This window comes from Scatophagus argus, chromosome 7, assembly GCF_020382885.2.
Source record: "Scatophagus argus isolate fScaArg1 chromosome 7, fScaArg1.pri, whole genome shotgun sequence".
In the NCBI taxonomy this organism is placed as follows: domain Eukaryota; kingdom Metazoa; phylum Chordata; class Actinopteri; family Scatophagidae; genus Scatophagus; species Scatophagus argus.
In genome coordinates, this window is record NC_058499.1 from 17,105,253 (window position 1) to 17,131,078 (window position 25,826).

Here is a 25,826-nt window from a genome sequence, read left to right on the forward strand (position 1 = left end):
ATTTTTATGTCTTCAATAAAAATGAAGACTGGAGTTCTTTGATGGTAAGACCTTGGCTGCGAATGAATGAGCCGTGTTTGGAGGGAACTGGCACAACTTCTACAGGATTAAACTATGAATGTGGTGTGTGTGTGTGTGTGTGTGTGTGTGTGCGTATGAAAAAAGGAGGAGGTTATATAAAAAAAACAAAACAGAATGACAGATTGCAAGAGGAAGCATTGCAATCTGGATGTGTTTCCACAAGGTCAAAGCCTGTTGAAAGCACCTTCTCCACCTCTGCCAGACTACAGAGTGCAGCAGTTGCTAGAACAGAGCTCTCTGTTGTCCTCCAGTCCTTTCTGCCTTAACAGCACTTTAGCTGCCGAGGGCCGACAACTTCTCCATAAACACAAAACACTGAATTGTAGTCAATATCAGCTGACATGTGATACCTTTTGATTCTAGTACACAGCAAAATAAACAAAGAGCAAAGGATGTGTTGTTGAAGTTGCATTGTATTTGCATTTATTTCTCCACTAGATATTCACATTCATAGCAGTTTCACTACAACAAAGAAACTATTTCATCTCTAAAGTCATGAAAAAATGAATCAATAAGTGAAAATCAAGGACAACAAGGTAAAGTATATAATAGAATAAAAATAAGAGAGTAACAACATTTGTTCATAAAATCAAGTCAAAAGATGCACTGTAATGGGCCATTAATCAGAATGAAAAAGTTATTTGTGGAAAACAAAAACAGCTTTTCCCACAGGCAAAACAGACCAAAAGAAAAAAAAACAAAAAACAAAAATAAAACAAACAAACAAACAAACAAAAACTTTAGGGCTGCTTTTCTGCAAATAAAAGGATAACACTCTTCAAATGATTTATACACAAAGGTTTCTAACACTTCAAGAGCAATTCATGCCTGTTTAAAAAAAATGCTTTCGTCTCACACTGCTGATGCTTTACTTTCTTGTGCTTAAATCATCAGCATCAAAACATAGACTTCTTTTTCCTCTTTTCAAAAAAGAAATACAAAGAGTAAAGTAAAAGAGAGAATATACTTTGAATAATACAGTACACAACAATCCTCTCATTTTAAACACTACAGCTGACAGTTTAACAGAGAGACTGACTGGCCTTGGGTACAGAAAAGTGCTGCACACAACAGATTCAGATAATTATTACAAAGATTGAGGATTATTTGCACATACTTCTCACAGGCTCACACTGACGTTGGAGGACTGTCAGTTCTGTACTGTGTACTTTTCCATCACTGTAGATGAGAGCTAACATGGATACACAAACTGTGTTCTGAATCTTGTGGTCTGGTAGAGAAAGAGAGAGAAAACTTTAAAAGAGAAAAAGGTGCCAACTTATTCAGAGGTGCGAGTGAATCCATGGGCCCTCTTTACTACAACAGCTACTGGTTCCAGCTCATGTCTCACAGCACAGGCTGAACTATACTGGCCTCCCACAGCTCCCCCAGGTCCCTTTTGTCTGCATGCACAAAGCTCAGAACAACAGGGTTGTTGACAGGCTGAGGTAAAGTGATGCGCCTGCTGGCCTGCCATCTGTAAGGGGGGGGGGCAGGATGACAGCTAACAGGCAGGATGTAAAGGGATTCTTCCCCTGTGTGTCATATTTCACCTCCTCACCTAATTCTAGCTACAGTATCGCCGAACAATAACCTCCTTCCTAAGTGGAATGCCAAATGCACTCCAGCACCAGCGAAGGGGGTCTCTTTCTCCTACAGAACAAAAGGTTGTTTGATACATGAGAGGGCAATAATGCTAACAAGTTCCACTCAGTGAAATTGAGTTCAGTTTTCTATTATGCTCTTAGTTTTGGTTACCTGTGCTTAGCTCAAGTAAAAATAGAAACAATAGAGGAGAAACAGAATGAATATTTTAAATTAAATCCTCCCAATGGGCATGATAACTCCTAACTTACTAAATATGGTATTTGAGTTTATTTCTTGATTTACAGGCTTCCAAATTCGTGGAGATTTTCCAAAATGTGGGTGAGCCAACAAGAATAATCTCAGAAATACTTGCATGTAGCCATTAGGACTGTAGGGGAAACAGTCAGGAGGCTTTATGTGGCAGAAAACAAAGAAAGTAGAGCTTGCATAAATTGCCCATATAGTAAAGACGACTAAGACCGTTTGATTGAATCACAACTCTCAGGTGGTTTTACTTCACACTAGAGTCGGTCATGCTGCCCAGCATCTCTCCTTATACTCCCCTAAACCCTGATTTAAGACAGCGTAAGCAGACAAATGCATGTCTGCTCATGAGCCTCTGTGGATGTCTTTCAGCACAGAAGCTTCTACTAATTTTACAGAAAATGTTTTGCTAGTGAGGTGGATGAGATGAGGAGAGGGAGAGTACAGAATGGCAAAAATGCTGGGAGGACAAATTAAAACATGGAACAGAAGACAAGTGGTCACACAGTTGCACTGATGAAACACTTAAGACTGACAAAGCAGAAATATGCTGCTGACAAGAGGCCGAAAGGTGATTGAGAAACTGTCTGGCAAAGCAGCAGACAGGAACAGACGCCCGGGCTGAGTGTGTTTCTTGGTCAGACTTAAGACTGTGTGCTGCTGTTAATGTTTAAGAAACCTTGATGAGTGTCAACACCATGGTCTGCCTGCAGACCTGTCATGGTGGCTGATTGTGATGCATAAACACATTTTTGATGTGCGTGTGTGGATGTTTTTGTGCGTATGCAGGCGTGTCAAAGACAGCTCCAGGGGTCACTGACCCAGCAGAGGGAACACATAACACGGGTCTGTTTCCTTTTCCATGCCCCTTTGTTTCATATAGAGCACAGCAAGTAAATCACGGATGACAGAACCTGTCCATTTGCTATGTTTTTGTTAGTCATTAATACTTTCAATTGCTGGTGTACATTTGTAGTAATTCAATTTGGTGCTATTAATCATAGAGCCAGTGACATATACAAGGTAAGGTAAGGGTATTGCAAAGAGAAGGCATGTGCACCAATGGAAATGTGTCAAATTAAACTAATGAAATACCACCTTAAAGTCAGCCTTAACATTTTTTCAACATAATTCAGATGATGCCATAAAACAAATGAAGAGGATATAAATCTCAAAAGATGAAGGGTGTGGAGAAAGTATAAGAGCTTTGTGAGAATACGTTGAAGATTTCCAGTAGTGAGTCCACTGCACCATGATGCATTTCTGGCCTTGAGTTGGTTCTGACTTGACGCAAACACACAAAGACTTTCACACAACAGCTAACACGCAGACACACACACACACACGCATGCACACTGATACGTGCACACATAATCAAACCATGCATACACTGCATGTAGATGTCTGAAGAAAGAGTATACAACATACTTTCTCAATATTCAGTTGGACATCAAACATAAAAAGTTTCCCGAGGGTGAAACAAATGAGAGGTGGGTGATAGATGAAAGACAAAATATCAGCAAACTTGTCTGGGATTAGCTGTGGTGGATTTTGCAGGATTAAAGCTGATGAAGTGTGCTGTGAGAGGGAATTATTGGGAATAATGGGATTACTGTCACATGACAAGCCAGTTCCCTCATTTCCCTCATTTTTTCTTCTTCAGTCAGACTGCCCCTGGGCAGTTTATGTGCACGTCTGTGTGGGTGTCGTTATGAGTGACTGAATGCCTTCTGAGGCCCACACACACATACACACACAGGTGATAAACAAAAAAAAAAGAAAAAAGATAGAAAAGAGCCTGTACCGTCCAGCCAGTGTCGTAGCCCTTTCTTTTCAGTCAGCATAACATGACCCAGGCCAGTGACAGCATGGGTTGTCCGATCCAGTCCAACAATAAGATCCCTGTGGATTTTTCCTAATAACTAACCCAGCAGGGGTTGTAGGTATCAGGTGTGTGAGCATGTTGACATTTGCAACCTACATTTCTGAAAAAAAAACTGGCAGGCAAAACACTGTGAAACGCCTGAAAGACTTCCCACTAAAGCGAGAAGCAGGTGCACCGAACAGCGCGTTATAATGTGTGCAGTGGTCTGCTGTGACTACAGTGTTTACTGTGTTCTCTTTGTGACAGCAGGGCAGTGTCAGTGAAATCTCAGCAGGAAGGATCGAGCTTCCACAAGAAAACCTAGTCTTTTCTAACAATCTCCTAAAGTGTTCAGTCACTAAAACTACAAAACACTGCCGTCGTTGCAGTCACACAACTCTCCCTCCTCGCCTTTTCTCCTCATTGCCTTATTTTTTTTGTTTCCATCTCTGTCATCTTTTCTGTGTGTGTGTTATTCAACCTAATTCTTTCACACAGAGACACTGCATGTGGGTTTGTTGAGGACATAAAAGAGCCAAGTGAACAAAGGCAGTGTGGTTGTTGGAAATGAAATGGAAGGTACTGCAGATAATAAAACAGTTGTGGATATGATCCTTACTTTAAGAATAGCACCCTTAATTCAGGGGAACACAGAGCAACAGGGAGCGAAAAGCCAAATATGATCAAGTCAGTTAAAACAAAAACAAAAACACGCACACTCCCTTCTTAACAAGGTGTCAGGTAACAAAACCGATGACAAAAATAAGTTGTTAATTTATATTATTGGACCCTATAAAGCAGACATGTTTGGCGGGAGTCAGTGTGGTGACTGTGTGGAAACCGAGGTAAGAGTGTTAATCAGTCACACATAAATGCACACACACACACACACAATTGTTCTCTCTCTCACACACACGCGCACACACACACACACACACTCCTTGAAGGTCCCCAGTGACATGCTCCCATTAAATTAAAACATAACAGTTAAAGAAATACTCTGTCTAGCAGTGTAGCAGGTTAATATTATTACACTTTCTTTGTTAACTAGGTTGAGAGACAGCCATTCTAGGATGGGAGGAGGCAGGTAGGACTGTTGTCGGGAGAGGCTGGAGATAATACTACTGTATCTTCTGGGTATGAAGACTGGTGTGAGAATACCATACTAGTGGGGTAGTAGGGCGACAGCCTTGTGGAGACTGTACTGGAGCAGTCATCATGGTAATCGTTGTGTAAGACCACCAGCACGCTGTGACGAGGGTTGAGGGTTTGGGGATGTGGCAGTGAGATGTGTCCATGATCACTCAGGGCTGGAGGGGGAGGGTTGGCTGCCACCTTTGCCGCGGACGTTGGTGTAACTCATGTTCTCTTCCTGGCCACCTCCACGTCCTGGCACTCGACGGCCGACAGCGCTATCAGCATCTGGGCTGCGTAGTAGGTAGCCATGATGATGGCACGCGAATGGGGCACGGGGAAGCAGAACTTGTTGACGGCGATGGTCAGGTCAGAGACCATGAAGAGCACGGCACCCAGGCAGGCAGACAGCTTGGTCCAGGTCCACAGGTCGTTGGCCAGCTGCAGGCCTGCGACGGCTCTCCAGCCCATGAAACCGATGAGAGCAATGTAGACGGCCACCAGGTAGGTAAAGGGGCCGGACAGGTAGGGGTACAGCAGTATGTAGCTCAGAGAGGACACAGCAGTGATGATCAGGCCAGCAAGCACGTTAAGAGGCTTCATCCCAAAGGCAGATGAATATAGGATGTGGGTGATGGCAAACATAAGAAGGCCTGCAGGACATTATAATATATATGATTTAAATCCAAATATAGTATTACACAGTAGCATATTAGCAATCTATCTGACAAGAACACTAATATTGAAACAACTTACAAGAAGTCTAACAGGTAAATAAAATGTGAGTAGTTTCATCAGACTAGTTACCATTTTATGGTAAGAGGTGAAAGTGAGAGCTCCCAAAACAATCATGTCTGCGAACCATGATGGATGTGTTAGCTTTCATTTCTCTTCACAGTAAACTATCCTGAGAATTTTTTTAACGGATTATTACCTGACTCTTGTTTATTGCCTTGTTTAAAGTTAGCACATTCCTAGATACAATTACACTATTACCATTAGCAGCGTTGGCCAAAACTACAACAATAAGACCCAAATAAACCAGATTTATCCTAGATGTAAAATCAACAGAGTTTAGTCCTGTGGATGAGATAACTGTGGCAAAGCGGCTCAGTGTGAGAGGTTTCTCCTCACCGTGGATGAAGTAGCCCTGCTCCTGCCAGATGAGAAAGGCATCACCCAGAGCAGAAAATATGAGGCCAGCCAGGATCTTGCGGGCACTGGAGTGAGCACCTAGGAAGCTGAAGCCATGTGCCAGTAAAAACACCCACAGGCAGAAGATGGGCAGACATTTTATCAGTGCGCTGAACCAAGATGGGCTTGAGGTGGGAAGCCACAGGACAAAGTATACACAGGTTGCCTTGAAGAATGGCACAAGCTTGGGGCCTTCACTCTTGACCTGAAAGTAGATTAAATATCACCATTATTATCTATCTCACAGCTGGTTGCACTTACATGTGTTGATTCTGTTCAGTGAGCCCAGAAAATGCAATACAACTGTCACTCTGTCTTAAACTAGATTTATTAAAAGGACTATTATCTCAGTGTGGAGGGCTTGAGATAAATCACATGAAGGAAAAGCCTCATAACAGTCTGTGCTTTGTGTGTCTGAGGACCATTATCTCACATCTTTAATTAAAAGAGGGAACATAAGCAGCAGATCTCAAGTGCTTCTCCTTACTTGGGAGAGTGGAACAGAGTCTTCAGGCTTGCTTTGTGCGGTCACTTGTTTAGATCACTGTGTCAGACATGCACGTGATCTGTGGCTGAAGTGAAACTCTATAGAAATGGCAAGCAGAAGAGGAAATGCAAAATGCTCTCACACTGTCCCTTTGATTCCCTATAACCTTCTCTTCTTTTTTTTTGACTCTGTAGTCATCTTGTTTTTGTTTCTTCTCCCCTACTCTGCTCCATCTGTGTGGTATATTCAAGTCTCAATTTCTTCTTTCCAACTGTGTAACCAATCATATTTCTTTCTGTCTAAACAGATGAGGCCCAGTAGGGTCTCAAAAAAAAAAATAAATCAAAAATACAAGAACAGGGTAAGAAAGAGATTAGTGGACTGACCACCCACCTGTTCTAAGTGATTCTCAGAACAGGTGGGTCCAGGCTTGAAACAGAAAACCCCAGGAACCAAAGAGGCAGAGGAAAGGAAAAGTTTTGTTGGGAGGGACAGTAACTGAGTGAGGGTTCACTAAAGCTGAGATCACTGGAAGGGGGATGAGGAAGATACAAGGGAGACAGGGAGGGGAGGAGTGAAGAAGCGGTCATAGCGCAACAGGGAAAGGGTTGAAAAGACTTGGCTGCTATTTGAAGTCCCAAATGACTATTTTTGCAGTGGCCATTTTGTATCCCTCTCCACAAACATTCTTTGGCAAAGTAAAATGTTGCAAGCAGTGCTCCCATTGCAATACTGACAAAAGAATAATTCAGCAGGAGAGAAGAAAGGAAGCTGGAGGAAGCACAGAGAAGTGAGGCTTTAGGGGAGGGGGACAATGAGTGAGGCGGGTTTACTGGCATTAAGATAACAGCTGTTTTTAGGAATGGACAGGTGAGTGTGGGGGTGGGGGAACTTGGGTGGGAAGGAGAGGAGGTGAGATAAAATGAGAGGTTACTGTAGTTCATATAGTTATTGCTCCTGGAGGAAGAGACGGAAGAGAAGTCCCCTGGTTGCACAACCGCTCAATAAAACAGAGTGACCTCCAGTGTGCCCTGGTGCAGCTAAAACACAGCAGCGAAACAATATGGCTCTGACACAAAAGAGGATCAGACAAAAAAAAAAAAAGCAAGCTGGGTGTTATCTACTGTGATTTAAGCTTTAAATCACGCATCATAAAGTGACCACAGTGAACTAAACTCTCTCTCTGCATCACTGAAATGTGATTGCAGAGTGTGTGAAGATCCAGAACGACTACGAACTGGCCAAGAATGCAGACACCCTTTTGTTTTATGCTGGTCACTGGTGCACGTTAGGACTGTCAAAGGTGTCAACGTATTGATACCTTTTAATATAATATCTGCATTTGATGGTATCACCTGAAACATAAGACATCTGATCAGATATTTGACTGACTGCACAGACGTTAACATTAGTACAAACGTGCTGGTGTGTGTTAGGTGACTTTGTCTGTACCAGCACTGTGTGCAGGTCCTTAATAATGAATGAATTATCCTATTTTGTGTACCTTTGACTTTCTTTTCCGTTTGCTGTGGTATTAAGAATCATATTTTTTAAATACTAGATATCATATCAAAGTTTAAAAGTCTGGTATTATGACAACATCAATACATCTTCAGAACCAAAAAGTGGAAATTTGACTTTCAGCTACGATCCCTGTTATTATTCCAAGTCTATCAGGGATTTTGCTTTTTTAAATAAACAATTTGTGACAGTTTACACCGTTCTTAACTAACTTGCTATGTTTTTTTTCTACCTTTGTGCCTGCAGTTTTGTCATCACTACTAATAGAGTTACTTGTTGACTTTTCAGTGCACATGTATTTATGTAATTTGGCTAGATTTAGCTAGACACTCCTATATCACAGGAATTTAATTATGATAGGCCTGGCCTGGACTGTTTGAGACAGTAACCATGGCGTCTCTCTGATTCTTTGTTTTGGTTCATGTGTGTTAATCTCATTTTGTCATTGATCTTACACAACTCAGGGCCGTTGTATTATTTGTATTGTTTTTTCTTCTAACATTTGATCTGCCTTCGGAAGTGGCAAAAAAAGAGAAAAAATTAGGTTTACCATGTCAAAAGAGTTAAAGTCTGACCTGACAAGCCTGAGATAAGTATCAAAATAAGCTGCTGTAGCTCTGACTTTAACAAACAGAAGAATCTCTTGCTTTCTCCTTACATGCCCATATAAGATATCATCTGTCTTCCAGTTGCAAGCAGCATGAGAGGAATTTTTCCACAGGGGCAAAACTAAAGCTATGATGTAAACAAATGTACAGTCATGGCCAAAAGTTTTGAGAATGACACAACTATTAATTTTTACAAAGTCTGCAGTTTCAGTTTTTATAATGGAAATTTGTATATACTCCAGAATGTTATGAGGAGTGATCCACTCAACTGCAATTATTTGCATAGTCCCTATTTGCCTTGAAAATGAACTTTATCACTAAAACCACATTTCCACTGCATTTCAGCCCTGCCACAAAAGGGCCAGCTAACATAATTTCAATGACACACAGGTGTCACACACATTAACACAGGTGTGGGTGTTGATGAGGACAAGGCTGGAGATCAATCTGTCAGGATTGAGTGACTGGACACTTGGAACTGGAAGATGGTGCCATTGTTCCCTTCCTGTTAGTCATGGTTACCAGCAAGGAAACACATGCAGCCATCATTGCATTGCACAGAAAGGGCCTAACGGGGAAGTTTATTGCAGCGAGTAAGATTGCACCTCAGTCAACCGTCTATAGGATTATCAAGAACTTCAAGGAGAGAGGTTCAATTGATGCCAAACAGGCTCCAGGGCGCCCAAGAAAGTCCAGCAAGCGGCAGGACCGTCTCCTGAAGTTGTTTCAGCTATGGGATCGGGCCACCACCAGTACAGAGCTTGCTCAGAAATGGCAGCAGGCAGGTGTGAGTGCATCTGCACGCACAGTAAGGCGAAGACTTTTGGAGGAAGGCCTGGTGTCAAGGAGGGCAGCAAAGAAGCCACTTCTCTCCAGCAAAAACATCAGGGACAGACTGATATTCTGCAGAAGTTACAAGGACTGGACTGCTGAGGACTGGGGTAAAGTCATTTTCTCTGAAGAATCCCCTTTCCGATTGTTTGGGGCATCTGGAAGAAGGCTTGTTCGGAGAAGACGAGGTGAGCGCTACCATCAGTCTTGTCTCATGCCAACAGTGAAGCATCCTGAGACCATTCATGTGTGGGGTTGCTTTTCGGTCAAGGGAGTGGGATCTCTTACAATCTTGCCTAAAAACACAGCGATGAACAAAGAATGGTGCCAGAACGTCCTCCGAGAGCAACTTCTCCCAACCATCCAGGGGCAATTTGGTGATGAAGAATGCCTTTTCCAGCATGATGGAGCACCTTGCCATAAAGCAAAGGTCATAACAAAATGACTTAGGGAACAAAACATTAAGATTTTGGGCCCTTGGCCAGGAAACTCTCCAGATCTTAATCCCATTGAGAACTTGTGGTCAATCCTCAAGAGGCGGGTGGACAATCAAAAACCCACAAATTCTGACAAACTCCAAGCATTGATTATGCAAGAATGGACGGTCATCAGTCAGGATTTGGTTCAGAAGTTGATCGACAGCATGCCAGGGAGAATTGCAGAGGTCTTGAAAAAGAAGGGTCAACACTGCAAATATTGACCTATTGCATGTATTTCTCAATAAAAGCTTTTGATACTTGTAAAATGCTTCTAATTGTATGTCATTATACCATAGAAACATCTGGCAAACACTTAAAAACCCTGAAGGAACAGACTTTGCGAAAATGTAATATTTGTGTCATTCTCAAAACTTTTGGCCATGACTGTACTCCTCTTATCTCCATTATGCACTTTAGCTGGCCTCCATAAAACAAATGGCAACATAAACAGGGAATATGCCAATGTGTGTGAGTATATGAGTCTATCCAGGTGGCCAAATGGGCACCAAGCACAGGAGACAACCCCGGCAGCACTCCCAGACTATCCAGTGTCATCACTACTCATCAGGCCACTGGTGGCTACTTAAGCACAGGACACAAGAACGCATAACATGTTTCTGCTGTACTATCGGGATTCAAGGAGTGGCTCCAAGCAACATCACCACACAGTTAGGACCTATCTATTATTTAATGAAGTGCAGCAAAAGAACACTTTCCCTGAGATCTGTAGGCCAAGGCCAAAAGACACTCAGGCTCCATAATCCATGATCACATACAGTTCATTGTCTGTGCTTGTGTGTGTGTGTGTGTGGCAAAAGATGCATACATTCCCTGTATCTAATGCGGGATCTGGACAGTAAATACAGGTTGGAAGATGGGAGGAAGCCCAAGATTCCCATAACCTTTGGTCCTATTCATGCTGCATTTGAGCCATGACTAAAAAGCACTGAGGACATGGGAAACAAAGTCCATAAAGCGCACAAATGATACTCTTTCAGATCTTCCCAGTAAAGCGTTGTCAGAACATCATTAGTCGGCCTGAAATCTCCAACAGTGTTAACATTATATATAGGCCATATACCTCAATATAGTTTAATACTCAAAAAATACATCTTGTTTGCTGGCAATCAGCATTCAACAACGTGAAAGAACAGAATGTACTGTTCCATTTGGCAAGCAAAGTGAATCACTGTGTTATGATCTGCTGTCTGCGAGATCACAATATAATGAAAACTGATTGCAAAAGTGCTGACACGCGCCTCCATCTACTGTTAAAGAATAAAATGGCTAATGATTGATTGTATTTGCATGGTCACAAACAAGCAATAGTTTTTTTCATCTGAATGAATAACAGGATGGAATAACTCCCTTTTTTCAAAATGGCCTCATATGCAAACTTCAAGCTACCAAACAAGAGATAGAGTGCTTCTTTAGTTGTGATAAACTACAAATCAGTGTACCTTTTCAATCTAGCAAATGATGCACAATCGCTTAATCGCTTCTGAGTAAAAAGTGCACTTATCTCATCTGACACTGAACTTGCTTCGTAGCTACAGTCCAGGAAGAAATAAGCAGCTGTCGGGTGCGTCTGTATCAACCATGAACCAACAAAATCGCTGCACTGATGCATTGAATAACACCCAGCGAGGATAAACATCTATCCCACCATTTTGGATCAGGCGCTTGCCAAGTGCCAGAAACACGATACTCATAAACATACAGTATAAAAGACCTGTAAACTCTTATGTATGCGGTTTGGCAGAGGGGAACTGTAACATAAGTATGGTCTTGGCAGAAACAGCAGCCATGTGAGTCATATGATTATGTTATTTCTATGTAGCATCACACAACACTGTTTCCTTCCTTACAGCTGCATTACCTCCAAGGATAACTTGAGGTCAGTTGCAGACAGCAATATAAAGCACAACACAGTGCAAAATAAGCACACAGAGGAAACCTAGACCTGGTAACATAAGATTATTGATGCATTACATAAATGTTAAAGCTTTTAAAGTAATAGTAACATTGATCTTTGGGGGACAAGGGACAAATAATCTGAGATCTCAGCAACTGTGTCAATAAAGCCAGGGTCCACAAGAGTTAAGGACAGTATGTGCCGGTGTGAGACTGTATGTGCTCTGAGAGGCTGATTCTGCATCACCTGCGGGGGGTAATTGTAGCATAGGGTGTGGCAGTGTTATAAGAGTTATATCTAAATATTTAAATAAAGCTGTGATTTAGTTAAGATATAATAATAGAGCAATAGCATAATCTAATACCTTTTTCAGGAATGGAGTGTGCACCGGCATACTCTAAACCCACTGATATTTTCCTGTTATTAACTGTTTTATATCAGAATCAAAATAGCAGATGATACAATACTGATCACTGAATTAAAAAAAATATATGATAAATTAAAAGCAGATTGATGTTTTACTTGCTTGCCTGATTTTTTTTGTAAAATGAAATTTGCAGGTGGACAAACATATGTTCTACTATGTACTATCCAGCTGTTTTTTATTTTTTTATCTTAGCACATGCCTCAACAGTCCCTTTCACAACAACGTTGTTACTGAGGCAACCAGTTTGTAAGGCAAGCATTCCTCCACTTAGGCTCATCTCACAGCAGTAACACAGGCTGCACATCAGGGTTTACTACAGGCAGAATTACACCACACTAGTCTACTCAAATGGAGTAAAATGTCATAGCAGCTCTGTCAAAGCAAGAGGATCCTGTAGTGGGCTCAATTATTCACGTAGCTGTCACCTTTTTTGTCAAAATGACCAACTTCCTGCAGAGGCACTTTTGCACAGTTAAGCACAGTTATGGAGCTAAACAACAACAGTATGTAAAGTGCAGCTATAACAAAGCAGATGAAACTCACACTGCTGCTCGGCGCATGCGTTACCAGAGGGTACAGGAAAAAGAAAAAAAGACCAAAAAAAAGGTCGTCACATGACAGGTTTTTTTTTTTCTATGACAGCGGCTGCCTTTAGAAATTTGTGGAAAAGTCCTCCTGTACGTGGATTATCGAGGAGCAGCGCTAACAGCTGTGACTATACGCGATAACTGGCAAGGAAACGACCATACTGGACTGCTCTGAGGCTCCAGCGCATACAGATGCTTATAATGAAATAACGAGGCAAAACACAGAGTGACAACAACGTGGGTGTCCGAGGGCACCTGGCTGAACTGTTTCATTTTAGGAAACAGACATTCTTTTTCACTGCTATTTAAATGATCACCGAAAGAGCATGCGCTGGCCTGCGAATGCAAAGTTTGACATGCTAAGCTATGAAAAATAACGCAATTATTACGATATTTCTAATTCAATGCGGTCGTTATTGAACATATGATGCTAGACATATGACTAAAGGTGAATTATTTTGTGTTCGAAAGTGCTGTTATCATGTAGCTACACTAGCTATCAGTATAATTCCTATTTAATGTACAGCAAATTATCAACGCTGACAGGAAGCTGACACTCACCACTGTCACCGGAGAAACCATTTCTCCCTCGCTAGTGTCCGTGTCTTTAAAGAAGGTAGATATTGTCAAATGCGGTTTGGATCCTCCTGTGTATGCTGTTATGTATGAGTGATGCCGATTGTTTTTGTCCTCGCTCTGGTGGGCGGTCGGACGTTCAGCAGAAGGTGAGAGTGTAGACGTACGTAGGCTGGGCTTTCTCTATTGACCAATAGGAGCTGAGGAGGGCGGGTCAAGACGTCAGGGACACCCGGATAGGAGGAGTCAGTCCGTTGTTTACATATCCGAGCAGATGGCCTTTATTTACATTTCACGAAAATGGAGCTTGTTTGTTTCAAGCTTATTTTTTTAACGTACCCCGGCGATCGTTCAGTAATGGGACAAATTAGGGTTTTTTTTGACAGACCAAAAGCCTGATAAACATCTCTATGAGCTCGAAATCTTGCTCTCAAATCGATTGAGTGCCATTGTATGTGTGCCTTCTGTCTGATTTTCCGTCTCTTGTCAGGCTCATATAAACAAAGAAATATTCTTTTGGAATACTAGTGAACTTAAGGAGATAAATTTAGACTGAACTGAATGACATTTTGCAGTGTCGTACAAATCATTTGGTACAGCGTTACGTAAAATTTAGTTTTGAAATGTGCATTCTTCATTTCTTCTTTATTTTTATACTGTTGTTACATTTTCAATGAATAAACGAAGAGGCTAGTTGAATGGACACATTGGTTGTTTTTGTATGATTAGTGGGTCCAGTTTTCTTTTTTCTCAATCGGTTGTAAAAAGGTATTCAAATATTGTATGACTACTTTATTAGCGTATTTCACTGTTCTCACTGAAGATTTATCTCAGTAAAAGATCTATAGTAAATACTTTCACCATATTGTTGTAATAGTTTGTGTAGCCTAGGGCTGTTTTTCGGAATAATATAAGAGGTATTTGGGCGAAATGTTGATTTGTTGAGTGAGGAGTGAGAAATCACAAGATTCCCAAGCGAATAGCTTTGTTGCACTTCATACCACGTTTCCAGAGTATTCGATTCTAGATGCTGTTAGTGCAACACCCACAGTGGTAGCGACATCGTGTGGTCTTCAAGTGAATAAATATGAAGTCGCTTTAAACCCATTATATACTGTACATTTAACATATGATACATTTATTTATTTATTTAAATATTATAAATATTATTAGGCTATGTTCATTGGAAACAAATATTTTCAAGTGTCTTTTTGTTTGTTTGTCAAGTATATCGTCATATTTTTAAATGCTAAACATTTTTATCTGAAGAGAGGAGGTACATTTTCACTGAGGTTAAAACAAACCACGGTTCGCCGAACCGTTCCGACCTTCTTATCAAGTCAGACTTATCAATATATGGATATATATTTTGGTCTTCCCATCATTATTAAACAACGACAACGACAGAAATACAGATTTCTTACAGTAAAATAAACGATATTTTCGTGGACCGAAGTCATTATATAGCATATTTCAACAAATCGGCCTTGCCTCCCTATTGTCACAAAGACGGAAGTACGCACAAGTGAGTCATCTCACTTCCTTAGCCTACTCTCCGGACTCTCAATTTGTCGGTCTCTTGGTCTGTACCAACATACGGCGTTTGTTATGGCTGAGTTTTTAGTATTTTTCTTTAAATAGGCTTTAATCTAAAGAATATTTTAATGGGTTTGGCCTTTGTTTGGTGTGTCATATCATTACAGAGGGGCAAGTTCCTATTTCGGGTTTCTTGGTTGGCTAACGGGAGTTAACATTAGGTTGGCTAACTTCGCCAGCTAACGTTCACGTAAGCTGATGAAGTAAACTAGCTGTAACTGTGTAATATAGAGTTTTTCTTCCTATGGACTGTGTTTGATCAATTGTTTTCCTGACAGCTGTCTCAGTGACATTTGTAACGCTAAACTTCGTGCCACCTCATCCGATTTGAGAGCTAAACGCTAGCAGTACTCAGTAGTCAGTGCCCCTGGATTCGATTCAAATAGCCACCTTGTTACATCAAAATGATGGACTTTGATAATATATTGAACATCGCCTCGCAAAACCAGGGCCTCGGCAGTGTACAGGTAAGATAAAGTCTGTCACTTGCACTTGTTTAAGCAGGCAAAACACTAAAATGAGAATTTGTGGATAACCTTGCGAGCACACTAATGCCAGATCATCTGTCACTGAGGATCTGATAAAGTAGCTAGTCGTTAAGTTCCACCCACGTGACCCTGAGAGTACAAAAATTTGTGAGCATGTCACCTTCTTTAGATTATCAATCAATTGTGATCATTAGATTAACCTGCCTGATGAGAAATATTTTTATCTCCTTATAAGTAAGACATTTAAGCACTGTAAATGATAGAGACGTGTTTGATTGCTCCATATTCGGTAAATTGTAAACGTTAAATCATTGTTTTTCCCTCCTCTAGCAAAAGAGGTACAGTTTACAAGTTGGACCATCCAAAAAGGACCCAAGGTCGAAAGGTGTAAATCCTGCTGCTGTGCAGGCGCTTCTGAAAAAACAATTTCATGAGACCAAAAAGAAAGGTAACAATAAAAAATAAAGCTGTGCTACACATCTGCACAGAAAACAATTTTCATTCATTATTTCAATATTGATCCTTTTATTTTTCAGAAAGTGAATTTAAGAAACAGAAGGAGGAACTACTTGCCAAGAGAGTCGAGTTGAAGTCAGACCGTAAAGCGCGGGCCATGGCTTCCAGAACTAAGGACAATTTCAGAGGTTACAATGGCATCCCAGTGGTAGAGGTTCCTAAGAAGAGGAGATCAAAACTAGAAATGCAGGAAGAAAGATCAATGAATGAGGAAGGATTTAGGAATAACTCAATTGACCCAGAGGAAGATGAGGATAATTATGAGTATGAACAGACAGATTCAGAACCAGATGAGCAGCCAGAGCTGCTGAGACCAGGGAAAACCAATAATAGTACTACTTGTAGTAGTGGCAAGGCCTCCTCTAAAAAACTCAGTGGGGCACCCAAGCCTGCTCCACCGCCCATGAACTTTGCAGACTTACTGAAATTGGCAGAGAAGAAACAGTTTGAACCAGTTCAGCTTAAAGTTAAGACCTTGAGAAAGGAAGAAAGGCTCCGCACAGCTGACGAGATAAGGGAACTGGAGCTGGAGCGCAAGGCTAAGAGGCAGGGCAAAGACAGAGACCCAAATACAGAGAAGGAAAGAGATAGCAAGTCCCATTCTAGCTCTAGTTCAATAAAGAAAGGGACTCTAGAGAGGGAGCAGAAGAACTGCAGACCACAAAAGAACTTAGAAAAGCCAAGTGTACCCAGTGGACCAGGAAAGAAGTCACACCAAATATTGAATAAAAGTGATAAAAGTCACTCTTCTTTCAAGCCCACTGATGGGGACAGAGAAAGACCCAAGACATCTCACAGTGATAGAGACAGATCCAAGACAAGCTTTTCGAGTTCATCTGGCGCCATAAACAGGAAAGTTCCTTTGAAAGCCACATCATCTCAGGTTTCAGCCAAACAAGGGGGGGGCATGCCCTCTTCTAGCCACAAATCCAACACCTCAAGTGACCTTAGCTCAAAAAAAGATAACTTATCATTACTTCAAGGAAGAGCTTCAGGTATTCCTGGGACCAGGCCTCCAGGTGCAGCTGCAACAGGCCAAAAATCTCAACATGGAAGCTCCCAGCAGACCAGGTCCAGTCAGGGTAGCTCTTTAAAGCAAGGACCTTTTGTCGGAGGCTCCAAGTTCGGAAAGGGAGAACCACCAAGGACTGGAATTAATTCTGGGGTAAAATCAAGTGGTAATTCAGTGATGAGACCTTCATCAGGTGGCCCTCCGAAGGCAATGGGCCAGCTTCAGGCAAAGCCTGGAAGTATGCTCCAGGCAAAATCAGGTGTTGCCCCACAGGCCAGGCCTGCTGGGAGGGGCATGCAGGGTCATCCTGGAGGTTGTGGATCTGGAACTCCAGGGTTGGCATCTGGACGCCCTGGTAGTGGAGGAGTGGTACCCGGACGATCGACTGGCAGCACTGGATCAGGCCCTGGAAGACCAAAGTGCACTGTGGTGTCAGAGACCATCTCATCCAAGAATGTCGGTGGACCCAGAATGGGTGTCCCTCCTCGGCCAGGCATGCCACAGAGACCTGGGCTAGCACCAAGAGGGGGAATGCCACCCAGACCTGGAATGCCTCTCAGACCTGGAATGCCTCCCAGACCTGGAATGCCTCCCAGACCTATGATGAACAGACCACCAGGTGAGAATCAAATAGAAGATACTGATATGATATTACCAAAAAACTGGATTTGCCAGTTGTTGACCATGAATACATATTTGAGTAGTAGTAATCTTTGGTTATACAGCACATTTCAATACAGTATTGTAAAGTGCCAGGTATATCGATAAAGCCACTAACAAAGATAAAACAAGTTGTATTGTTGAAACAAAAATAACAATATTATACCAAAGAATGAGTTTATAAAAAATCAAATTAAGGAAATAATGCAGAGCGGTAAGGATACAAGTGAAACAGACCAAAGCAATACTATAAGTGAATACATATGGCCTTCGCTGTATGAGCTGTATACTCGCTCACGAACACTCTCTGTGGTCAACTCACAGCAAAACAAATTATGAATGTTAATGTGAAGTTAAATAATTTGAACTCAATAACTGCATTAACACTGTGTGATATTAAAGGCATTTTTACCCAAAACAAGAACAATGTAAAGAAGCTGTAGAAATGTTCAGCATTAGCTGGTTCCACATGTATTTACAGCTCATACATTGCACTGTACGTCAAGTGTGATGTCATGGTATTGTATCATATACACATCAGCAGACAAATACTTCATGTTGGCTCATAAAGCTCATATCGCATGTGGTGGAATGTAACTAACAACATTTACTGAAGTACTGTACCTCATCTGAGTATTTCCACTTAATGCAAATTTAAGCTTCTAATCCCCAGTATCCTAGAGGCAAATATTTTACTTTTCACTCTGATAATTTTGTCCGATAGCTATAGTTACTAGTTAATTTTCTGATTACAGTTTTTCATACCATTCCTGTCCAGTGGAATCCCTGTAACTCCAAATTGAGTATTGATTGACAAAAGTTTTCCACTTCTTGAGATACATAAACTATTAAAAATAATGTTGTATTGGCTAGAAAATGCATTGTCACAAAGCTGAAAACGGGCTGTTTTTCTGAGCTCATGAAAGAGATGCGTGGCCCTCAGAGGACAGCAGCACCTCAAAAATTAGCTGTAGGTTAAACCACCCATTGGTATGTTAAGTACTTAAATTTAGCTCAGCCTGAAACATCTTTCACAACAAAATACAACATGCAAAAACATCACATATAACTAAAACACTGACAGGGACCAGTGGTGTGTATACTGAGTACTTTTACTTCTGATACTACTTGCTGCTAAGACTGACATAAGTGGTGTTGGTACTTTGGTACAGTAAAGGATCTGAAAATGTTTTTCACTACTGCATACCCCATTCGCTAGACATTGTAATGAATGCCAATGCAATGCAATGATATAATGCAATGTAGCTGCTGACATTTTACAAACAGACTGAAACAACACAATCAGTAGTACAGGGCATAGGGTTTGTTTGCCACTCTGAAAATGTGTCAGCAACACTCAGCAGGATTTGTCGTTATTTCTGGGTGAGAGAGCTGCGACCTTTTTCACACAGATAAGCAAAACATAATTTCAGTGTCATTAACCTTTTACCAATAAATTGACTTTTGTAAACTCAATAACTAAAAATCGCTAACCTGCTACTCTCTTACCCATTGTCCTCTACATACAGTGTGTTTACTGTGTATTCATGTGTAGCAAAAGGAGAAAAGCCAGTACCCTGCATATGGAAAATGAATTTCTCTTTGTATTATACAGGTCCAATGTTACCACCCATCACCTCTGCATACAAAAGAAAATATGAGGATGAAGAAGATGAGTATGACTCAGAAATGGACGATTTTATTGACGATGGAGATGATGAGCAAGAAGAAGTTTCCAAGCACATTAAGGAAATCTTCGGCTATGATCGAAACAAGTAAGTTGCAAATTAAATTAAATTAAGTCATTTCACTGTATTGTAAAGCAAATTCTATGCGGGGGAAAAAATCCTGACTTGCTTTTCACCTCCGCAGATACAGGGATGAGAGTGACTATGCACTTAAATTCATGGAGAGCAGCTGGAAGGATATGCAGAAAGAGGAGGCCAGGAGGTAAGACGAAAATAAACATTGCAGTCCATTACTTTAAATCAGGGTTGCCCAAAGCAGGGCCACGTGTCCAAAGTTGGCCCACTTCAAGTTTCGGTTTGGCTTGACAGATGTTTCCAACAATGATAGTACTACTACTACTACTACTACTACTGTGACCACTGCTGCTACTAACAACAACAGCAATAATAACAATGAAATGCAGTATATACTGTTTTATTTTTTGTGACTGTTTCTGTCACTGTGTAACTGAGCACAGTCACTCTGGGATCCTAATACTATTTTACATTGTAACAATACAGTGCTGTACAGTGGGTGTTTGCCTTTGGCTCATAGCGCATCACTAACTTTCAGTTTTGTCACTTCATAATCAAATTACATACTTCTTGTCTCGAGAGCTGTTTACTCCCCTTTTAATAGTATTATTTTTGCTTCTTTAGCCTGAAGATGGCAGTGCAGGAAGATCTGGAGGAGGAGAAAAGAGAGGAAGAGGAGCGGAAAATAGCTGTCAAGAGGAAAAGAAAGAACTGAAGTCCATTTGCTGCTGAGATGAATAAAAAACAAATGCTGTCAAGACTGAGCAGTGGGTCTGCCAACACCTGAAGCCCATCAGTTGTGTCCATTTTGGCCTCGGTTGCGCCCTCTCTGCTTTGCTCCCTATGTTTGGACAAAAACTGAGTAGAGTGACAAATGACATTGGCTCAAGAGAGTGAAGTGAAGAATTTTAGTCAAAGATACCCCTAAAAAGTGAAAGACAAAATATGCACAAATCACGTAGTCTGTTAGGATGTGATGAAAAGTTCTCACATTTTCCCTGTTATTTATTTCCCTCCCCCCGGAGTGGGTGTTTACACTGTCAGTGGTCCCAATTTCTCAAAGGAACTGAGTTGCAAAGAGAAGTATAAATATGGAAGAGTGTGATTTCTTTTTTTCTTTTTTCTTTTTTTTTTTTCCAACTAATTTTGACATACAGTCTCAAGTGTTATACTGTTTTTGGAGCAGAAGTTGCTGCATATTTTTTCAAGCAAACTTTGATTGTCAAGTCAATTGAATATGCAGAATACATTACTTCTTGATGTGTTGTGTGTTTTGTCTTTACAAGGATTTGAGGGAAATAATTGCATAAAAAGGCTTTTATTGAATTGAATTGAATTAATTTGAGTATGACAATCTTACTAATATATACAAAATTTGGGTTTTGCCACAAATGTCAGTGATTTTCTTGCTATTTTTAGCGTGGGAAATTATTTATATTTGTTTTTTTTAAAAAAAGCTTGATCAATTTTGTTGAAAGAAACTTGATTGTTGGACACTGATTGTAATCACGGACTTGAAACGTAAGCAAATAGCTGCGCTAACGTAAGCGTTCGATTACTATAGTGCGTGCGCCTTTTCTTCCCTCTTGGCTTGCCGTACCTGACGTACGAAGTGGGATGGCTCCGCCGCCTCGCTAAGCTACTGCTGAAAGTTTGCGGAAGTTTATTTTTACAGCTTGAAGTTGAAGTCAGTCGTTAAAAGGGTCAAAAACAGACACGAGACGAAACCTTTTTTTGTCAAGAGTCAAGAGATGGACCTTGGTTCAGAGAAAATACAACGGATTCTTTCCAAGGTTAGTTATTTACAAGCTGACCACCTTCGAAAAGTTAGAAGTTAATGCTGTTAAGGTTATGGTTTAGGTGTCAGTGCCGGCTAGCAGAGAAGGCTAGTCCGTGTAAGATGCTGTGAACTGGTTTAACCAGCTCTGTTACTTAACATATTCTGGGGAAAATACGCTAAAATAGAATACAATGTCAGTCGAAAGCCAGTTATTTTTCCAAACAATTAAACGATGGGAAGATTATTGATGAATAAAAAGTATCACTGCCTATCTTTGATTCATTAAGTTATTGCTAAGACGAACCATAGAGGTGTCCTACTTCCCCCTCCTGCTGTCATCCTATTCATCAACGGCTGCTTATGAAGTAACCAAAAAAAACAGAACAACATATATAGTTTCAGTGTTGCCTGTGAACCGGACCAGTATACTGGACAGCAGTGTAATATTATTTTGCCTTGATTGATTTCCAGAATTTTTTTTGAAGTTGAAGTTAAAAAAAAACATGAACACATACACACATACAGACGTTGATACACTGTGTAAACGCCTTCATCTCACCAACCTCTGATTGGTCTCTCTTTTTACCTACGGATATCAGTACAAGTTCCGTGATGTTGCTATTGAGGAGCTGCAGAAAATCCATCGCATCTTCCCTGGGATGATACCATCCACAGGCACATACAGTGAGTTTTTCTCGGAAACACACACACTTCATTCATCTTCAGCAGACCTCTACACATATCACATCTTTTTCTTGCTGAGAACTGACTGCTTATGTTCTCATTTCCAGCATTTACTGACAGCACCCAGAAAGATCTCCTGAAATTAATTGGTAACCTCCCTGTTCAGTATGAAGGTAAGTCTGACCAGAGACTGGCCCAAGACTGGGAGAAAGGGATTCATGTTATGTGAGCCCATTATTATGTGCTCATGACAGCTCTCTGTCTTAAGGCCGCTCCTACAACTTCCCTGTCCAGCTGTGGCTGCTGGACTCGTTCCCCTTCACTCCTCCCATATGCCTCCTGAGGCCGACCTCTAACATGGTCATCAGAGAGGGCAAGCATGTTGACGCTCGAGGACGGATGTTCTTGCCAGGGCTGCACAACTGGGATTATGTAAGGCTTTAAATTTTTTGAGTGAAATTTAAAATTGCACAGATGAGGTTGTGAGGTGTTTTCATAAGTCTTTTCTTCTTCTTCTTGTCTTTTTTGTTTTGGTAACAGCCCAAGTCCTCTGTTGTGGGTCTTCTGAATGAGATGATTGCCAAGTTTGAGGAGGATCCTCCACTGTCCGCAAAGACCACAGGAGATAATAAAGACCCCCATGACCTGCTGGCTTTTGTCTCTAACTTGCAAATCAATGATGGTGCGTCACATGATACGCAGCTTTGCTGTTGACGACCAACAATCAGATAAGTGTATGCTATTCTTAGCTTAACTCGTCTGTTTCAGGTGGAATCAAACATCACGATAAATCAATCAAGAAAGTCTCAGTTATTGGGGGAGGAGATTTAGGAATGGCATCAGTGATGAGCATTTTATCAAAGGTAATCCAATCTACAGGCAACCTTTTTATAATATGTCAGAGATTTTAATTGACATTGTATATTTTACCAGCTTGTGTTAAAACATCAAATTTTTGTTCTCCTAAATTTCATCCAGTGTAAATTGGATCAACTTGTTTTTATTGACATCGCTGAGAGTTCCACCAAGGGCGGCAGCACAGATCTTGAGATTTTCAGTCTGCCTAAGGTTGAGGTATCCAGAGGTACGTCACTTTCTGCACTGTCACATGGTAATGTAGAAGTGCCTCTTGGCTGAGTCATCACTGATGTCAGATTGTTTCAAAGGTAGCCGACTGTCATTGTGCTTAGCAAGCCCTGTCCTTGATTTGATGACTCATCTCTACAATAGCAAGCATTGAGTGAATCCCAGCCAGCTGCTGAGCCTCGTCAGGAGGATGATACAAAACAGCGTATCCATCAGGGTTTAACTGAGAGGTCTGCTGTTACATGTGTACAGGATTTAATCACTGATGGCTCTCCTTTGTTAGATTTGTCAGCCTCAGCTGGCTCCACGGTCATCGTGGTGACTGCGAACTCATGGAGCAGTGAGCAGTCTTACGTGAGTGTGGTTCAGACTAATGTAGACTTGTACAGAGGAATCATCCCAAATCTGGCGCGTCTCAGCCCCAATGCCATGTTGATCATCGCTTCACAACCAGGTCAGTGCTTCAGGAGAAGACACTTTCTCTGAGGAATGGACCACTCTGCTCATTAACATATGACATATTCCCAGCTTTGTTCTCTTTCTCGTTCAATTCCAGTGGACATCATGACCCATGTTGCCTGGAGGCAGAGTGGCCTACCGCCGACACGGGTGATCGGAGCGGGGTGTAACTTGGACTCAGAGCGACTAAGTCACGCCCTGGATATTAATCTGAACACTCACAAACCAGCCTGGGTCATAGGAGAGCTTTCAGAGAACAAAGGTGAGCCAGAGGGACTCAGTTAGATTTGAATATGAAGGCCTCATCATGAATGTCTGCTCTTCCACTCATTACGCAAATCTACCATCTCCTTCTTTCCACTCTCACACGTTGTCTTTTCATTGGTTGTTCATCTGACTATTGATGCCGCTGCGCCTGCTAAGTGCATGCATTCCTTTCGTTCTCGACTTTGTAAATGATGCACATGATTGAGCTTGTCTGTATTTGTCTTGCAGTTGCTGTGATGGGAAACACTGGGCTGAGCTCCAGTGCGCAGCCAGACATCGCATCAGGAACCAGCTCTACCAAACCACTGTTAGACAGGTACTGGCATAAATTGGCCTGACCAAAACTGAAGGATTTATTTGTTGTTGAATTATCTTTATCTGATCACAGGTGCTGTTAAATAAGTGTTAGAAATTTAGAGAATCAGCTGAAATTTGAAAATGTAATACCTAATGTAATGTAATCACCTTTCCTTGATCGTCCTTCGCCAGTTTATGGGTTATGCATTAAAATTTAAAGTTTGAAAGTACACATTCTTCTGTGCTTGCAGAGCGTTTGAGATCATGAAGAATCGAGGCCAGCGGTCATGGTCTGTGGGTCTGTCCATTGCTGACATCACAAACAGTGTCCTGACAGATAAGAAGAAGGTCCACTCTGTCTCCACACTGGCTCAGGTAGAACCACCAAGTGTCTTGTATCTGAATGATTGTTCCCAGTGTTGTCATGTGCTGTGCTGCACTTAATTTATTTTACTTTACTTTTGAGTGTATGAACTCAGTAGCATCAATGCATGACCATGAGGTTAAGGTGAGGTCGTCTCAGTCAGTCGTAGGGCTGACAATTTCCTTGCTGTATACATTTTAAAACTTTTGTTTCAGGTTGTTAAGGCAATGACACAGGAAAAGCAAATAAAAGTTAATCTTACTATTACAGTATGAAATGAACTGCACCTTCCGCCTTTTGCATACATGACAAACTGTGCATTTATTCAATTTCATTGATCATAAAAGATGTAACTGTATTCTTCCTTTGCTGTAGAGCTGGGGTGGCATAGGTGCCGAGGTGTTTCTCAGCCTGCCGTGCATCATAGGATCAAACGGTTCCACACGCTTGGCTGGAGTGTCCCTGGGACAGGAGGAAGATTCCAAACTGAGGAACAGTGCCACCTCCCTTTCTAACCTCATGAGTCAGCTCACAATATGAGTTTGCACTCGCAGTTTTGGCTTAACTGACCAGTCTGGGAACAGCAGGTGCTCACTGACAGGGCAGTTTCACAGCCAACACACCCACAGCAGATGGACTGAAGTTATGGACAAAACTGCTGTCCTAAATATGCAGAATTTAATCAAAAGACTTGTTTCTATATTGCCACTGGATACTGTGTATTAACCATGGGTGAAAATAATCAGATATATAAATGTGCAAATTGCATTTTTGTAATTAAATGTACCAGAACTGAGATGTTTTTCTCTTTTGTCTCATACAAAATCTACAATCTGGAACATGTTACATGAATGCCCTGTGATATGTTTTTTGAAGAAGTTATATTTTTATAAGAGCTCGAGTAAAATTTGGCCTGCACTACTTTTACCTAAGATGGATGTGATAATTCTAATTGTTATTGCATTAACCTGTTATTTAATTCCTTTAGAGAAAATCAGGGTGTTGGCAGATGAAGTGTCAGACATGCAGTACAGGGTGCTGGTGCTGAGTTAAAACACAAATGATTAAATAAAGGTCTGTATATTTTGAGGGCTTGCAATGTTTAATGACAACATGAAAAAGCTGTCTGAAATGCCTCTCTATTTAAATGTTCTTTGCTCTCGTTTTGTTTACTTTGTGTGAAATACTTGCTCAGCTAGACCCTAAGATACATACAGTAAGACTACACGAATTTGTGGGTGTGCAATAAATACCTGAAACCATATGTACATCGTCTCTGTGTGTGGGAAGACAACAGAC

At 41.2% G+C, this 25,826-nt stretch overlaps 3 protein-coding genes across 5 annotated transcripts; 2 read left to right on the plus strand and 1 right to left on the minus strand.

Annotated features, from left to right (window-relative positions):
• Window positions 1-474: 474 nt before the first annotated feature.
• tmem86a (transmembrane protein 86A) lies at window positions 475-13,702 on the minus strand. The gene is made up of 3 exons (XM_046394700.1): window positions 13,541-13,702; window positions 6,065-6,329; window positions 475-5,583 (listed from the first exon to the last, which is right to left on the minus strand). The coding sequence occupies exons 1-3, from the start codon at window positions 13,559-13,561 to the stop codon at window positions 5,156-5,158; spliced, it is 714 nt and encodes a 237-aa protein (XP_046250656.1). The 5' UTR covers window positions 13,562-13,702; the 3' UTR covers window positions 475-5,155.
• A 1,384-nt stretch (window positions 13,703-15,086) lies between these two features.
• Window positions 15,087-20,850, plus strand: spty2d1 (SPT2 chromatin protein domain containing 1). 3 transcript variants are annotated; one of them, XM_046394409.1, is made up of 8 exons: window positions 15,093-15,137; window positions 15,259-15,341; window positions 15,430-15,618; window positions 15,970-16,087; window positions 16,176-17,786; window positions 19,443-19,602; window positions 19,700-19,777; window positions 20,215-20,850. In XM_046394409.1, the coding sequence occupies exons 3-8, from the start codon at window positions 15,556-15,558 to the stop codon at window positions 20,303-20,305; spliced, it is 2,121 nt and encodes a 706-aa protein (XP_046250365.1). In that variant the 5' UTR covers window positions 15,093-15,137; window positions 15,259-15,341; window positions 15,430-15,555; the 3' UTR covers window positions 20,306-20,850. The 3 variants fall into 3 exon arrangements, with proteins under 3 accessions (XP_046250364.1, XP_046250363.1, XP_046250365.1); XM_046394408.1 differs by having other exon boundaries at window positions 15,087-15,341; XM_046394407.1 differs by having other exon boundaries at window positions 15,087-15,618.
• Window positions 20,851-21,204: 354 nt separating this feature from the next.
• uevld (UEV and lactate/malate dehyrogenase domains) lies at window positions 21,205-25,791 on the plus strand. The gene is made up of 12 exons (XM_046394411.1): window positions 21,205-21,383; window positions 21,970-22,054; window positions 22,162-22,227; window positions 22,323-22,486; window positions 22,595-22,736; window positions 22,823-22,917; window positions 23,033-23,138; window positions 23,424-23,594; window positions 23,697-23,861; window positions 24,095-24,182; window positions 24,415-24,538; window positions 24,903-25,791. The coding sequence occupies exons 1-12, from the start codon at window positions 21,342-21,344 to the stop codon at window positions 25,065-25,067; spliced, it is 1,413 nt and encodes a 470-aa protein (XP_046250367.1). The 5' UTR covers window positions 21,205-21,341; the 3' UTR covers window positions 25,068-25,791.
• Window positions 25,792-25,826: the final 35 nt, after the last annotated feature.